The following is a 16,781-nucleotide window of genomic DNA, read 5'->3' on the forward strand; positions in this document are numbered from 1 at the left end:
GTAGACATATAAATAATCAGTGCAAAATAGGTATACCCTGCTGGGACCAAAGACGGTGCAACCAGCTCTGCCTGGTTAAAGAATTGAGGAAGAGTATTTATTTGAAAAGGTTTCAAAAAGAAGGGGACTTTTTAAGCCTGAGTCTTAAAGCTACATAGGATATCTTCAAGAAGGTGATTCTTGCAGAGAATAGTACATGTAAAAAGTAATACACAAAGATCAGATGTGCAGCATAAAATGCTTGAAATAAAAATGTACATGGGAGAGTAATGAGAAAGGAAATTGCAAAGGTAAACAGAAACTCTTTGTACACCATGGATAGAAATTTAGACTTGACCTTGTAGATGATGCAAACTTTAAAGGATTATTTAAAAAGGGCAGTGTAATGAGCAGATTGGTGCTTTTTTCCTTTTTAAAAAAATAACTTTGAGATACCTTTGACATTCTGTAAACTGCATATATTTAAACTGCACAGTTTGATAACTTTGGTAAGTTATGTCTACATTTCTGAAGCTATAACTTCAGTCAGGATAATGAACTGATCCATCACCTCAAAAAGTTTCCTTTTGTCCTTTTATAATCCCCCTTTCCTCTCCCTTCACTTCTATCCTCAGAGAACCACTGATCAGCTTTATGTCACTATAGATTTGCTTTCAAAAAGAAGGCGACATTTGAGGACTGAGTCTTGAAAGCTAAATAGGATGTCTTTAAGAGGTTCATCAGTTTTCTAGTTTTTATAAATAGTATATGGTATGTTATAATATGTACATGTGTTTCAGGCTTCTTTCACTCAGCATGATTATTTAGAAATTCATCCATGTTGTTGTGTGTATTAGTATGCTCCTTTCTATTGCAGAGTAGTATTTCCTTGCATGAATATACCACAGTATGTCTGCTTAACTATTGATAGACATTTAGATTGATTTCAGTGTTTGACTATTATGAATGAAGTTGCTGTGAACATTCATGTATATGTCTTTATGCAGACATATGCTTTCATTTCTCTTGGGTATATACTTAGTAGCAATATGGCTGATTCATATGGTATTTCTTTTAAAGAAACTGCCAGACTGTTTTCCAAGGTTGTTTCATTTGCCATTCCTGCCAGCAATGTGTAAAAGTTTCATTTGCTCCCCATGATCTCCAACATTTGGTATGATCAATCCTTTTTTTTTTTTTTTAAGATTTTATTTATTTATTTGACAGAGACACAGCGAGAGAGGGAACACAAGTAGGGGGAGAGGGAGAAGCAGGCCTCCTGCGGAGCAGGGAGCCCGATGCAGGACTCAATCCCAGGACCTTGGGATCATGACCTGACCCTAAGGCAGATGCTTAACAACTGAGCCACCCAGGCGCCCCATGATCAGTCTTTTTATTTTTTGACAGCCTAACGGTGTGTAGTGATATCTTATTAGGGTTTTAGTTTTACATTTAGGTCTATGATCAGTTTTGAGTTAATTTATACACGTCTTATGGTGTATGGATCAAAGTTCAGTTTTTTGCATTTAGGTATCCAGTTGTTTAAGTGTTATTTATTGGAAAGACTATCCTTTCTCCACTCAATTACTTTGGAACCTTTGTCGAAAACTGCTTGACAATTTATATGTGGATCTGTTTCTGGACTCTATTCTGTTCCATCGACCTATTTGTCTTTGTGCCAATACTACACTGTCTTGATCACTGTAATTATTAAGTCTTGAATTAGGTAGTGTCAGTCCCCTAATATTTTCATATAAATTATTTTGCATCCTTATATGTCTTATAACCAGTTTGTCAGTCTCTGGGGAAAAAAAGTTTGGGGTTTTGATTGCATTGAATCTATAGTTCTGTTTGTGGAGAAGTGACATCTTAATAATATTGAGTGTTCAGTCTATCATGGAGTCTGCCAATAAGTCAATCTGTCCAGTGGCGCCTGGGTGGCTCAGTTGGTTAAGCAACTGCCTTCAGCTCAGGTCATGATCCTGGAGTCCTAGGATCAAGTCCCATATCGGGCTCCCTGCTCAGCGGGGAGTCTGCTTCTCCCTCTGACCCTCTCCCCTCTCATGTTCTCTCTCACTCTCTCTCTCAAATAAATAAATAAGATCTTAAAAAAAAAAAAAGAAAAAGTATATCTGTCCATTTATTTAAGTTTTCTTTAATTTTCCTTACCAAAGTTTTGTAATTTTTTAGCACACAAGGTTTATCCCTGAGTATTTAACATTTTTGTGCTATTTTAATGTAATGCAAGTGGTATTTTTTAATTTATATTTTTGATACTCTGTTGTCAGTATATAGAAGAACAGTTGATTTTTATATGTTGACTTTATACCTGCAACTTAACCAAACTTATTAGTTCTAGTAGCGCTTTTTTTTTTGTAGATTCCAAAGGATTTTCTAAATAGTCTATCATGGAGTCTGCCAATAAGTCAATTTTACTTATTTCTTTCTAGTATAGGAACCTATTATTTGGTTCTCTTGCATTATTGCATTGCTCAGAATCTCCAGTACAATGATGAATGGAAGTGGTGAGAGCAAATACCTTGTATTATTCTTGATCTTAAGAATAAAGCATTGAGTCTTTCACCATTAAGTATGATATTAATTATAGGTTTTTCACAGATGCTCCTTACCAGATTGAGGAAATGCTTTTATTTTTAGTTTTCTGAGTTTTTATAAGATTAGGTGTTGGATTTTGTCAAATGCTTTCTTTTTATTATGTTAGTATGCTGAGTTACATTGATTTCCAAATGTTAACCTTGCATTCCTTTGATAAACTCCCCTTAGTTATCAGGTATTATCCTGTGTATATTTTGTTGGATTAGGTTTGCTGAACTTTTGTTTAGAATTTTTGTGTTTGTGTTCATGAGGGATATTGACTTATACATATATTTTTTTCACACAATGTCTTCGTCTAGTTTTGGTTATCAGGGTAATGTTGGCCTTGTAGAATGAGTTGGAAAATATTTCTTCCTCTTTAATTTTCTGGAAGAGTTTGTGTAAAATTGATATTATTTCTTCCTTAAATGTTTGCTTGAATTTACCAGTGAAATAATTTGGGCCTGCGGTTTTCGTTGTGAGGGTTTTTAACTACAAATCCAACTTCTTTAATAGATTTAGAACTATTTAAGGTACCTATTTCTTTTTAATTGAGCTTTGGTAGTTCATGTCTTTAAGGATTTGTATATTTCACATAAATGTTTGAATTTATTGGGATTAAGTTGTTCATGATATTTCCTTATTATCCTTGTAATATCTGTAGAATCTATAGTGATGTCACCTTTTCATTCTTGATATCAGTAATTTGTATATTTTTTCCCTGATCAGTCTGGCTAGAGGTTTATCAGTTTTATTGATTTTCCCAAAGAATCACCTTTTGGTATCATTGATTTTTCTCTATTCTTTTGTTTTGTGTTTCATCAGTTTCCACTCTTTATTACTTTCTGCTGCTTGGTTGGGTTTCATTTGCCCTTCTTTGTTTAGTTTTGTAAGGTGGGAACTGAGGTCATTGATTTGAGACCATTCTTCTCTAATATAAACATTTAGTCTTATAAATTTCTCTCTAAGGTAAGCTTTAGCTGCATACCACAAATTTTGATATGTTGTATTTATTTTCATTCAGTTCAAATACTTCTAAATTTCCCTTTTGATTTCTTTTGGCCCAAGAGTGATTTAGAAGTGTTTTAGTTGTCAGATATTGGGGTATTTTTTAGTTCTTTCTGTTATTGATTCAAATTTGATCCTGTTGTGGTTAGAGGACATACTTTGTATGATGTGAATCTGTTTTAAATTTGTTGAGACTTGTTTTAGTCCAGGATATGATCCATCTTTGTAAATGTTTTGTGTATACTTGAAAAAAGAAGTGTATATCCTGATGTTGTTAGATGGAGTATTCTATAAATGTCAGGTCCAGTTGATTGACAGGGTTGTTTACATCTTCTGTCTGCCTATCAATTCTGCCTGTCTACCTCTTCTATCAATTATGCATGGATATATGAATGTAAACAGGAGGAGGGTGAAAAGTTTATTCTTTATTGCTTGTTAAGGGCTTCTGTTGAGGATCAGTGAGCAAAGAAGGGAGGTAAAGGTTGTGGTAGAGCGACTAGTGAAGAGTAAACTTTGAGGTGGTATTAAGAAGATCAGGAAGGGAATTGAGTAATACCAAATCAGTATTTATAATAGGGTTTTTAAAGGGGTTATGTACTTCAGCTCCCAGCTCTTTATATCAGATAATAAGCATTGCTCTGAGAAAGGTAAATGAATAGACTACGAAGTGGCAACAATCAGTTGATAAATAATACAGAAAGCAATGATAAGATGTTGAGAGGTAGTTTTCTAACTTTTTAAAGAGAGATTTCATTTTCTCACCATAATTACTAATAATTCTTCTGAGTAATCATCAGCAATATCAACAGCAAAATGAACATTTATTATTGTAAGTTTACTGTGTGCCATACATTGTGCTAAAAATACTTTATGTGCATTTTTATATTTTATTCTCACCTCAGGACTAGGATGTAAGTACTGTTAATATTATTCCCACCTTACAGATGAAGAAATTGAGGCCTGGTGGGGTTAAATAATATCTTAAGGGTTTACTCAAAGAGGAAGTGATGAAGCTGGGATTTGAGCCTGTCATATTTTATAGTGCATTTGTTATCGATTTCCCCATTCCCACCCCCCAGAAGAATAGAGAATCCTTTTTATTCTGAGTTTTGCTAGAATAGCTTTTGTTAAAGTTGGTGGCTCTGAAACTTCTTTGACCACAACCTATAAGAAATGGATTTTACATAGCAGTCCAGTGGATCTTTGTTATATGTATGCATATGTGTATGATGTTTTTGTGTGTATGTGTATTTCATAAAACTATATGTGGTTTTAACATGTACATTATACTTTATTTACTATTGATTCTCTCTTCTCTTCCCTCTTTCTTTCTTGTCGCAATCCACTAATGGATTGCAATCCAGGTGAGAAAAATATTGATCTAGTCTAAGCCAGGAGAATTGTGGATAAATATGAAGCATTGTAACTATATGTCTATGTATGTGAGAGAGGCTTTGGGGGTGGAGAGGAAGAGGCATAAGTTAGCATTTTGATACCTGAATACTGGGTACATTGTATACAAAGTTGATTGCTTAAAAAAAAAAAAAAAGCCCTTTTTTTAAAGATAGACTTTAGGAGTGATGTATTTGGTTTTTGTTTTTAAAGCTCTCTGATCCTTCTGATTTACCAAGGAATGCCTTTAGAATTTTTACCATTCTTGTGGAATTTTTATGTATTGAGCATATTGATTATGCTTTGGAAACAGGACTTGCTGGTAAGTATATTTGTGTTATATTTTGTGTTAAATTCCTTTGATCATGCTTGATTAACTGTATGCATAATGTTTTGTATATATGCAACTCTTTATATCAAATTCAGTTCAATGCAATGAATAATGCTTTTTGAGCATCTATAATGCAAGAGTTTGTCAGGCGCAGAAAGTTACACAGAGTTCTCTCATATTGCTTACATCAAACAGGGCAGGGCAAGCTACATAAGTCACTACAGTGTATGGCAGAATGTGGTACAATGCTACAAGTTATAAAATGTCAAAGGAGCAGAACTGAAGGTGACAGCAATTCTGGTTGAAGCAGTTGAGTAATGTAAAGTTTAGAAGGGAAAATATTCCAAAATAAGCCTGGAAAGGAATAGATTCATATTAAAATTTTTCTTTTGCTTTTGGTCTTTCAGGTTTACTGGTATTAATAGGATAATAATGATTTCTTCCCTACATTCCAATCGCATTAATGTAGTTCCCTCTTTGAACTTTCCACCTGTTCAGTGTGCATCTCAAATTTAACATATCCCTACCGAAACTCTTTATCTTCCATTTAAGCTTGTTCTACTCCCATTCTTTCCCATGTCCTTAAAAGGCATTACTATTTACTAGTTGCTCAGGCCCCAAACATAGGAGTTGCCATATTTCTTCCTTTCCATCAAACCTGATAGCTAGTCTGTTAGCAAATCCTATACTTCCAAACATAACTCAAATTCATCTCCTTTTCTCAAGCTCTACTAATGCCACCCTAATTTAAATACCATCATCTTTATCCATTCCTTACTGGCCTTTCTGTAAACATTCTCAACCTCTCCACATTACTGACTCCACATAACAGTTTGATTATTATTTCCTTGTTTAAGACCTTTTAGGGACTTCCTATTAATTTTAGGGGAAAAACAATAACAAACTTTACAAAAGCATGGCTTTTGATCTGTCTTCCTGTTATGTATTCATCCACTTCTCATATTGTACTTCCTCTCACTACCTTAGCCATCAGCCACTCTAGCCTTCATTCTTTTTTTCCTCACTCAGGCTTTCCCCCATCCCCCAATCCCTTTTCCTGTAGCATTTCTCATGCCTGACTTTTCAGCCTCTGATCTCAGTTAACTAAGATGTCACCTTCTTAAAGAGGCTTTTGTGGATTACTCTAAGATAGCCCTCTACTCCCAGCCTAGTTATTCATTACTTCATCACTGAATTAATGTTTTTCATAGCACTTATCACAGTGAAATTTTCATCTGTTAATGTCTGCCTCCACTTACCAGAATTCATTCACTTTTAAATGCCTACTCTTACACTCACAGAGCTTTCATTCCTAGGGATAAGATAGACAAATGACTAGAAAGTACAATGAAGAAAAATAAAATTGAGTAAGATAGTGAGAAGTGTTGGGGAGGTAGGATGGGGGAATTCAGGAGCAGAGGACTTTTTTTAGAGAGGTTGATTAGGGAATGCCTCTCTGAGGAATTATATGAACTAGAGAGCTGAATGGAGTGAAAGAGTAAATGGAGTATTTGGAGAAAGAGTATTTTAAGAGAACAGCATATATGCTCTTTTGGCTAGGAATCTTATCTGTCTTATTCACCATTATTCTCTAGTACTTAGAAAGCACATAGCAGATGCTCAAAAATGTTTATTGACTGTATATCACATCATTTTTTAGTTTTTTAACACTGAAGCAAAATTACCATAATTCAGTAAACTTGATTTATTCTTACCCATTTTTTAATTTGCTCTCATGATTGTAGATTTGCTCTCAGGACAGATTAAAAGCATTTGTATCCTGCTTTTTTTTAACTTAATTACAGTAGACTCTTTTTTTTTTTTTTTTAAGTTTATTAATTTATTTTCTTAAGTAATCTCAATACCCAGTGTGGGGCTCAAACTCATGACCCCAAGATCAAGAGTCGCATGCTCTTCTGACTGAGCCAGCCAGGCACCCCAATTACAGCAAACTCTTGAGATCAGGTATTTAACATTTGCCATTTGCAAATGACTAAATGTGGCAATTTGTATTGGGATGATAATACCTCAAAGATATTAAGAAGATTAAAGAAGATAATGAGAAAAAGTAACAAGAATTTGAATCCATATGGTATGAAGGATTTATTATTTAGCTCATATGGAAATCTAGCATCTTCATTTTAGTAGCTGTATTCACAATTTGGAAGGACTTAGAAAATTTACTGGTAGGATGAAAATGTCTCTTATAATTCATAAATTTTCTTCCCTGCAGCCATTCAGTTAGCACTTACTGCTATTATTTCTAATGATAGTATAAAATTTTGTCATGCATATATATTATAAAGTTAAATAAAATTAACTATCCCCTCTTACTAGACATACTGGGTTTTTTCCAGCAGTTTAGTAATATAAATAATGCTGCAGTGAACATTGTAGAGCTTAAAGTGTTTTCCTTATTTTGAATTATTTTCTCTATATGAAATCCCAGGGGTGAAGTTAGCAGAGCAAAGTATAGAGCAAAGTATGTTACCAGAGACACCTGCCTGGCTCAGTTGGTAGAACATGCAACTCCTGATCTCTAGGTTATGAGTTCGCCCCCCATACTGGGGCTAGAGTTTACTTTAAAAAAAAACAAAAAACCAAAAAAAACCCACAAAGTGTGTTACCAATTTTTAAAATTTCTATACATAAAGCCTTTTCCAAAAGGGTTTTTTTTTGCCCTAATTTACACTGCTGTTGCATGTACCAGTTCTTCTGCATAACATTGAATATTCTTTTAAAAACTTTAATTTAGTGGTTAAAAATATACATAAATATTACCTTAATTTTAATAACTTTGATTAATAGTAAGGATTTTCCACATGTGTATTGACTTTATTTTTTTCTTTTGTAAGTTTGTGTTGGAGCCTTTAATTTTCTTACCAGTTGGTGATTTTGTCTTTTATGGGAAAATGAAACACCTTTGCTTTCATTTTTAAAACTTTGAAAAAAATCATCATCCTATAAAGAATTCTAGGTATTAATTTTATTTTCTCATATGTGAATATTTTCCCTAGCCCATTATACCTTTTAATTTTAGCTAGAAACACAAACATCTAAGGTTAGAATGGACTGCCCTTCTACAAAAAAGAGGAAACTGAAGTCTGGATAGGTCAGCTCTCTTTTTTGGAGTCAGCATGTTGAGTTGCTTGAATGCCATGAATTTTAGACAGTGAGGAGACTTTGAATATTTTTGAGGAAATAATGGAGAGCAAGATGAGTGAAATGTGTAAGTTTAAGTATGTTACTCTGGCAACAATATATAGCAGAAAAGATAAAGTGATTTGAACCCAGGAAACTAATAAAAAATTATTTTAACTGTTACCAGAGATAATGAGGCCTTGTTATAAGAAAAATGGTGGAAGTGTATGCATGGCTCATGTGGAACCACTGGACATGAGAGTGGGAAAGGAAAGAAGATACAGTCCAAGATGATTCATTTATTGATTTAATTTTTGGTTTATCTCAGCAAATAATGAAGACTGAGTAGATGGTGAAAATTTTCATGTAAAAATTTTATTCATTTTATTAAGTTATTAAACTTAATTTTACTCTTCTGTCCACAAAAATCATTGCTAATTTATTAAAATAGCAGTGACTTTTATTCATGATACCGTGTTCTTTTTTCTGTTGCCAAGATGAATTTCTTCAAGTATGATTCTAATATGTACATGCCTTCCAATTTTAGGAATTCCTTCTTCAGATTCTAGGAATGCAAATCTCTATTTTTTGGATGTTGTGCAACAGGCCAATACTATTTTTCATCTTTTTGACAAGCAGTTTAATGATCACCTTATGCCACTAATAAGGTTAGTCAAATTGATTTTTTTTGGTATTTCAGTGACTATTATAATGCTCTATGTATAAAGATACACAACAAAAATTTTATAAGATTAATAGGACAGATTTTAATAAGGCATTAAATAAGATTTGGTTTATATCTCAATTTATGTGAACTTTTAAAGTACGTGAGGATTAAATAAGGTAGAATATACGTGAACATGCCTTATAAAATTGTATGTATACTGTTATTAAAAAGGAAAAATACTTTTTAAAAAGAGGAAAAATAAAAGATAAAATTTTAAACATTTTATTGTACACATTGATATGCCAAGAAATTAATTCAAAAACAGTCTCAAAGATAAAGATCACTTGTGATCCCTGAATCACACTTTAAAAGGAAATGTACTATTTTAAGAGCTGTAATGCCACATAGCACAGAATTCACATAACTATTAGGGTTGCAGATTCCTTAATAGTTTAGGTGTTTTTGACATTTAGATGGCATTCAGAAGGCAAATATGATTGTCAAATTTGTTTAATATAGGAAAGCTAAATACAGCTGGATTGGCTCTTAGTCTCCAAATTTTAATTAGTATAATTTATTATATTCTTAAGACTCTGGTGATATCCTTTGGTGTTTGTTTTTGTTTTACTTTTAATACAGATATCTAATTAAAAAGGAAACCAAATAATCCCCAAATTGCAAAATCACATATATTTATATTCTTAAGGGATATCTTCTCTTAGATGAAAGTAACAAATCTAAATCTTCCTCTTCCTTCTCGTTTAACTGGTTAATTTTTCTTAGTGTGACTATTAGGCATAGTAATACAACATAATTTCCTAGTATTGAATTGGGCATAGTAATTACTACTTATGTGCTTCTTGGATTTGTGAGCAAAGTAAAATAATACATGTGTATGTATAAATGTTTCTGACAATATACATGTGCGTATGAAAAACTTTTATAAGGCTACTAATGTGATTTTTTTCCCCTTTAAACATTCAATAGCTCTTCTCCTAAGTTATCTGAATGCCTTCAGAAGAAAAAAGAAATAATTGAACAAATGGAGATGAAATTGGATACTGGCATTGATAGGCAAGTTGTTAGTTTTACCTTTTCTCTTATATTTTTTATGTTTAATTTATTTACTTTTTAAGATTTTTTTTTAAGATTTATTTATTTATTTTGGAGAAAAAGAGCACTGGGGGAAGGGGCAGCAGGAGAGAGAGAGAGAATCTCAAGCAGACTCCCTGCTCAGCGCAGAGCCAGACACGGGGCTCAGTCTTATGACTCTGAGATCATGACCTGAGCCGAAATCAAGAGTCGGATGTATAACCAACTGAACCACCCAGGCACCCCTTTAAAGACTTTATTTTATTTATTTATTTTTTAATTTATTTTTATTTTTTTTTAAAGATTATTTATTTATTTATTTGACAGAGAGAGAGAGAGGACAAGTAGGCAGAGCAGTGGGCAGAGGGAGAAGGAGAAGCAGGCTTCCTGCTTGATCCCAGGACCCTGGGATCATGACCCAAGCCAAAGGCAGACGCCCAACCGACTGAGCCACCCAGGCGTCCCTAAAGTTTTTATTTTAAAGTGGGACTCAAACACAACCTGATACCAACGTGGGACTCAAACACAACCCTGATACCAAGAGTGGGACTCACACACAACCCTGATACCAAACACAACCCTGATACCAATGTGGGACTCAAACACAACCCTGATACCAAGAGTCACACTCTCCACTGACTGAGCGCGCCAGTCGCCCCTCCTTTTCTCTCATATTTTTTAAATTGTAAAAACACCATTATAAATGCAGCATGAAAAGGTTTTCAGTATGTTTAGGTATGCTTTTAAACTAGATTCAATTGAAAAGCCATTTTTGTAGGCCACCACTTTCTCCTCCTCCTCCTCTTTCTTTCCCTCTCTCTCTCCAGACTCCTTAAAAATGATATGTAACATAGAGGATTTTATTTTCATTTGAATTTTTAGGCTTATATCTGAAATGCTTTAAATAAATATACTTGTTTTCTGTAAGTGAATTCCATTAAGTGAATACAGACTGCATTCAAAAATTTTTGTAACTTTTTGTAATTAATTACCTGTTAATAGTGTAGAGCAGTGGGTCTCTTTTCTTGAGATGACGTGGTAGGCATATATTGATGATGATGATAGTTACCACTTATCAAGTATTTGGTGTGTGCTAGGCACAGTGCAAGGACCTTTACCTGTATTATTTTATTTATTAGGTAGGAAATACTGTTTCTGTTCTACAGATGAGGAAATGGAGGCTTAAAGAAATTATGTAATGTGCTAAGATAACACAGTTAATGGTGGTAGAGCTGGAACTCAAATTCTAAAGCCCATGCTACTAGATTTGGGCATATCTTTTTCACTTACTGTAATTCTGTTCCTTTCTCTTCTGTTTAAGAAAGCATATTTGAATGCAGGTTAGTTTCAGTGCTGTATAAGGATAGCCTGGAATCTACTCTAATTTACAAAAAATTAAGAAATTTTTACTTTATCAGTATCAAACTTGCAGCTCACCTCCCAATTATCTTCTCACTAAGATCAAGAATTACTACTGAGTATATGATAATGAAGGTAAGAAAAATAAAATTGAAGAATAAAACTAGGAAAAATAGGGTATTATAAAATTAATTACTGAGACTAATTTACTGAATTATATGCTTAGAATAATCCTAAAACTGGTCTCTCCCTTTTGTTTTTAGTCAGGACCATATGAGAACCATATATAATTTCATTTAATATAATTATAATGTGTATGATATATTGTACACATTATAATCATCACTTCAAGAAGTATGTATTTTCCTAACCTAAATCCCTCATATTAACTTAATTTGTTTCTTCTTGCTTTACCTCAGAATACCTGAAAATCATATTTGGGACATAGGGAGGTTGGATATCTTAAACTTTCAGAGATATAGGAAAGATGTATTTCCTTGGTGTCTTCTTAATGTCATTCTGTATAAGCCTTAATCTCAGAGTCTTTGCACTAGTTGATTAATTGAAAGCACAGTATTCTGTAGTGGTCTCATGAATGTGAACTTCTGATTTTTTTACCCATGTACCATGGGGCCAAGAGGTGAGCGGAGCATTTACCTGATCTCTTCTCTGATATCTTCAGACCAGTATCCATCTATAGGTGTTAGGTCGGAACCCTTTTGTCTTTGAAACTCACATCATCTTTTCCTATTCCTGTTGTCTCTCAATCATTTATGTTAGTCTCCTACATTAATTGAGGATTTGGGCATCTGGCTTACAGTTTTTCTTTTAAACTTAAATCTTAGGTTATTTCTACTTCCATGTGTGTGACCCATTCATTTTCTTCATCATCTTCATTTTAGCTACCTACTCTCATATCCTACTAGACCTCATTATCATTGATAACAAAAACTTGAAACTTGAATATCCCACTCATTGCTCACAACCTCCTGTTCTTCCAATTCCATAACCTTTCTGACCTCAGCAGGAACTCTAGCCCTTAATATATTTATCTTTTGCCAATCTTCTATCCTTTTCTTTATTCATTATTATGCTTAGGTTGTTTGATCCATCTCTTAAATTATAATTACCCTAAAATCTGTTTTAAGATTACCTTAAATAAAGTATTGGGCAAGAACGGGAAGCTAATTAAACCAAGAGTTCATTGATAGCAAGACCTAGAATTTATTTTTTCTAAAATCTAAAGTCTACCAATAGTAAATAATTTTGTGGTGCTCTGAAATTAAATAATTTCAATATAGTATAAATAATATAAATTAAAGTAAATTTAAAATAAATGGGTCAAATATATGGTATTCTTAATTCTCTAGGACCTTAAATTGTATGATTGGACAGATGAAGCATATCTTGGCTGCAGAACAAAAGAAAACAGATTTTAAGCCAGAGGATGAAAACAATGTTTTGATTCAGTATACTAACGTGAGTAAAATAATTCAGTATACTAGTAATATCTACTATGCTTAACATTTTCATTGGTGTATCTTACTGTGCTCTAAGTTTTTTTCTTTTATACTTAGAAATTAATGAGACACTATATGTATTTTCTCCTTAGCTAAACTGATACACATTTCTATGTAATAAGTGTAGAAAAAATTTTACAGGCCTGTGTTAAAGTCTGTGCTTATGTAAGAAAGCAAGTGGAAAAGATTAAAAATTCCATGGATGGGAAGAATGTGGATACAGTTTTGATGGAACTTGGAGTACGTTTTCATCGACTTATTTATGAGCATCTTCAACAATATTCCTACAGTTGTATGGGTGGCATGTTAGCAATTTGTGATGTAGCTGAATATAGGAAGTGTGCCAAAGACTTCAAGGTATGTATTCACAAATATAAAACTTGTAAATAGGCTCAAGAACATAAGTCAGACCATTAAAAATGCATGCTGACTTATAATCACTACCGAAAAGTTTAAAACTTGCTGATATTATAGTGAGACAGATCTAACATTTCCTAACTGAAAAAGTATTGTTCTAATCATATTTTCAGTCTTAATACATTTTTGCTCTGTGCTGTATTTTAGACAAGACCATATTTCAATTTGACAGTCCAAATGACATTGTTGACTTTCATAACTAATGCTGTATATATCACACATCAGGAAAATATGTTCTTTCTTCATGTACATCTCTCTGAAATCCCTTTTCCTTAAGGTTTAAATTATTTAAGAAAAGTGCTAAATTAATGGTAACTAATTCTAATCCACAGAAGTATAAATGACTGTTACTATTGAAGGAAATTGACATGGACCTTTTCACCTAAAAAGTTTATATCAAGTTTATGTAATGTCTGAAATACTTGAGTTTTGACACTTTCAGGAGCTTTTACAATTTTTAATATTGATTTCTCCCACATTAGTAAGTCTTAATAGTATATAAATGAGAATAATATATAAATGAGAAACTAATTGTAAAACTAGAAATTGTTTTGTTTCAATGTTATTTTTTTTTCTCCTCTTACTTCAATTCAGATTCCACTGGTATTACAGCTCTTTGATACTCTGCATGCACTTTGCAATCTTCTGGTAGTTGCCCCAGATAATTTAAAGCAAGTCTGCTCAGGAGAACAACTTGCTAATCTGGACAAGAGCATTCTTCACTCCTTTGTACAACTTCGTGCTGACTATAGATCTGCCCGCCTTGCTCGACATTTCAGCTGAGGTTGCATTTACAAGGGAAACGTGTTGTACTTCAGCAGGCCTTGGTTGATGGAAAGCACAGGAGATTTCTTAATGACACAGCCAACATTTTATGGAAAAATGACTGTTTGGAGAAACAGCAGCCATACTTACCCTTGAGATTTTATTTGAAATTTGGACACTACTAGCCATATTTTGCTTTTCCCCCCTAAGTTGAATTTTAATTCCATTCTTGAACTTATAAATTTCAAATTCTAAATTTCAAATTCTGTGAACCTACATGTCACTGTTTTCATCCTGGAAAATGTTGGTGTCAGAAGACAAATGAGATGTTATCAGTGTTCCAGTTGACATTCTTTAACATATTCTATTGGAAAATTTCACCATCCTATTTTGCATTAATGGTAAAATACAGCAAAACTGCATTTATTATTTACCAATTTTTAATGACCGTTTCAGCACTTGATAATTGTTAAACAAGTTATTTTAGGTTTTCCTAGAGAACTTTTGCCTCTTTCAAAAGGTTAATAATTGAGCATAATTTCTGTAGTTGGTTAATTGGCTTTTTTCCTGAGGTACAACAATAATATTCCAAGAAAAATGTTACAAACTAAACTAAAATGATGAAATGTTTTATGTAGATATTAGGAGTGGATCAGAATACATCTGCTTTCTGGGTAAAAAAAACTTAAAGTTTACTATTTCTTATTTCGTAAACAGATTTTAAGCCAATGCTAGCAAGAAATTAATAAGTCTACCTTATTTTATATTTCACTTAAGGTGGAGGACCTTAACTAAAGGACCACATTTATTCATTATTTTAATATTATAAGGGAAGTAAAATGAGGTTTAGTCTAAATGGTGAATATGAGAAATATTGACAGTGTTTAGCAACAATGCAGTCCTTTAAGATTTCTTTCTTAATGCTAAACTGGAATAAGATGGGATGGCTAAACATAAGTAATACATTTTAAGGGGAATCAGGAATTGATAGATAGCATTATATATTCTAAGTCTGGAGATGAGCTTTGTAAAAACTGGTTGCTTTTCAAATCTATAGTTTCTGTCATCTTTTTCAAGGCATTTCTGAAGCAGTTCTTACTGATTGGAGTTAATTGATTTGGCTTAATATGGTGACATAATAAATCACTTATAAAATTTTAAACATCAAGTGGAAATTTAGAAAGGCTATTACTCTACAATTTCTATAAACTTGCTCTGCAAGAATTCATTCTTATCTATATGTAATGTTTCAGCTTCCTTTGTGGTGTTCATAATCTTCTAGGAACAGATAAACTTTAATGTTCAGCTCATTCTTGGCATTTTTTTCCCTTTAATGTAGCCTTGTAGCCTTTTTGGCCTAATTTTGGCAAACTACTTTTCTTTTAAGACTATGTTTCTGAATGGTCATCAATTTTACCAAAATTTCCAGGTCCAGTGCTAGCTACTGTTTAAATTACTATTGACAGAATATTCTTCATTTTCTGTTTAGCCCAGTGTTATCAAGGTAAGGAAGAGAAACAAAGTATGCCAACTTTTATCAAAGCATTTTAGTAAATCGTGGCAGTTTTAGAAGGCTGTCTAGTTTTCTATTCCTTAGCCAAGGGAAGCCAGAACAGATTTTGGATACTAGAGAAAGTCATATGCTTGTACTATTGCCATTTTAGAAAGCTCTGATGTGAATTCAAATTATACCTCTGTTACTGAAAGCCAACAGTTTTAAAGCAGTAGTTTTACTGGCCATTTGAACTCTTTGTACACAGTGTCAATTTGTAAAAAAAAAAAAAAAAAAGAAAAAAAAATCTTAAATAAAACATGAGAGAACATTTTAAGACTTCCAAATCAGAGAAGTGCTTCAAATTATTTTGTTTGGACTAATTTTTAAAATGTAAAGCATATACATGTTGCTTAGATATTTTGTTAATTATTATTTCCATGCTTGAGTTTTGTGCAATATTTTCCATTATGTCCATTGACCAAGGCAGTGACAAAGAAAACTCTTAAGTGAATACTTAACTTAGAAGTGTTAATATTAATGTTTAATAAACAAATTCCCTGCAATTGTTTTTTTATTTCACTCCATTTTTACATCTTTAGGATATGTGTACTTAATTTTAAAAATTATTTCTATTTAAGTTTTCAAGATGTTCTTTATTTTTTATAGCATAGGTCTTCTCACTTCCTTTTTTTTGGAGAAAAATATAACTAAGATTAGAAATTTAACCTAAACTGATTATGTTACTCTAAGAAAAAAAAAATTTGTTGTATAAACCCCTATGCATTACTTGCATTCTTTGTATTCCAGTTTTTAAAATATTTTGTATATTTGTGGCCACTATAAAATTTTGTCCACAATTTATGACTCAAAAGAGATGATCAGTAAGTAAGATGTTTTTCATGTGCACATGGTAAAATTTTAGGTAGCAATAATGGAACTTTGTATATTAGTAACTTTAGCCAACATTGAATAAGGAGAATCTTACAGTTTTCTGCAGTTCCACATGAGCTAACAGGCAAT

General features: G+C 32.7%; 1 protein-coding gene across 2 annotated transcripts in view; it reads left to right on the forward strand.

The window, feature by feature from the left end:
• The window catches only part of EXOC5 (exocyst complex component 5), a 56,878-nt gene extending 40,794 nt beyond the window's left edge, over positions 1-16,084 (forward strand). For both annotated transcript variants that reach the window (XM_021701530.2, XM_021701531.2), the window contains 6 exons: positions 5,188-5,296; positions 8,994-9,114; positions 10,101-10,187; positions 12,935-13,043; positions 13,226-13,441; positions 14,096-16,084. In XM_021701530.2, coding sequence (XP_021557205.1) covers positions 5,188-5,296; positions 8,994-9,114; positions 10,101-10,187; positions 12,935-13,043; positions 13,226-13,441; positions 14,096-14,284 — 831 coding nt within the window. In that variant the 3' untranslated portion in view covers positions 14,285-16,084. The remainder of the gene's footprint in view (positions 1-5,187; positions 5,297-8,993; positions 9,115-10,100; positions 10,188-12,934; positions 13,044-13,225; positions 13,442-14,095) is intronic.
• The last annotated feature ends 697 nt before the right edge of the window (positions 16,085-16,781 follow it).

The sequence above is a fragment of the Neomonachus schauinslandi genome, chromosome 9 (assembly GCF_002201575.2).
Source record: "Neomonachus schauinslandi chromosome 9, ASM220157v2, whole genome shotgun sequence".
Lineage (NCBI taxonomy): Eukaryota > Metazoa > Chordata > Mammalia > Carnivora > Phocidae > Neomonachus > Neomonachus schauinslandi.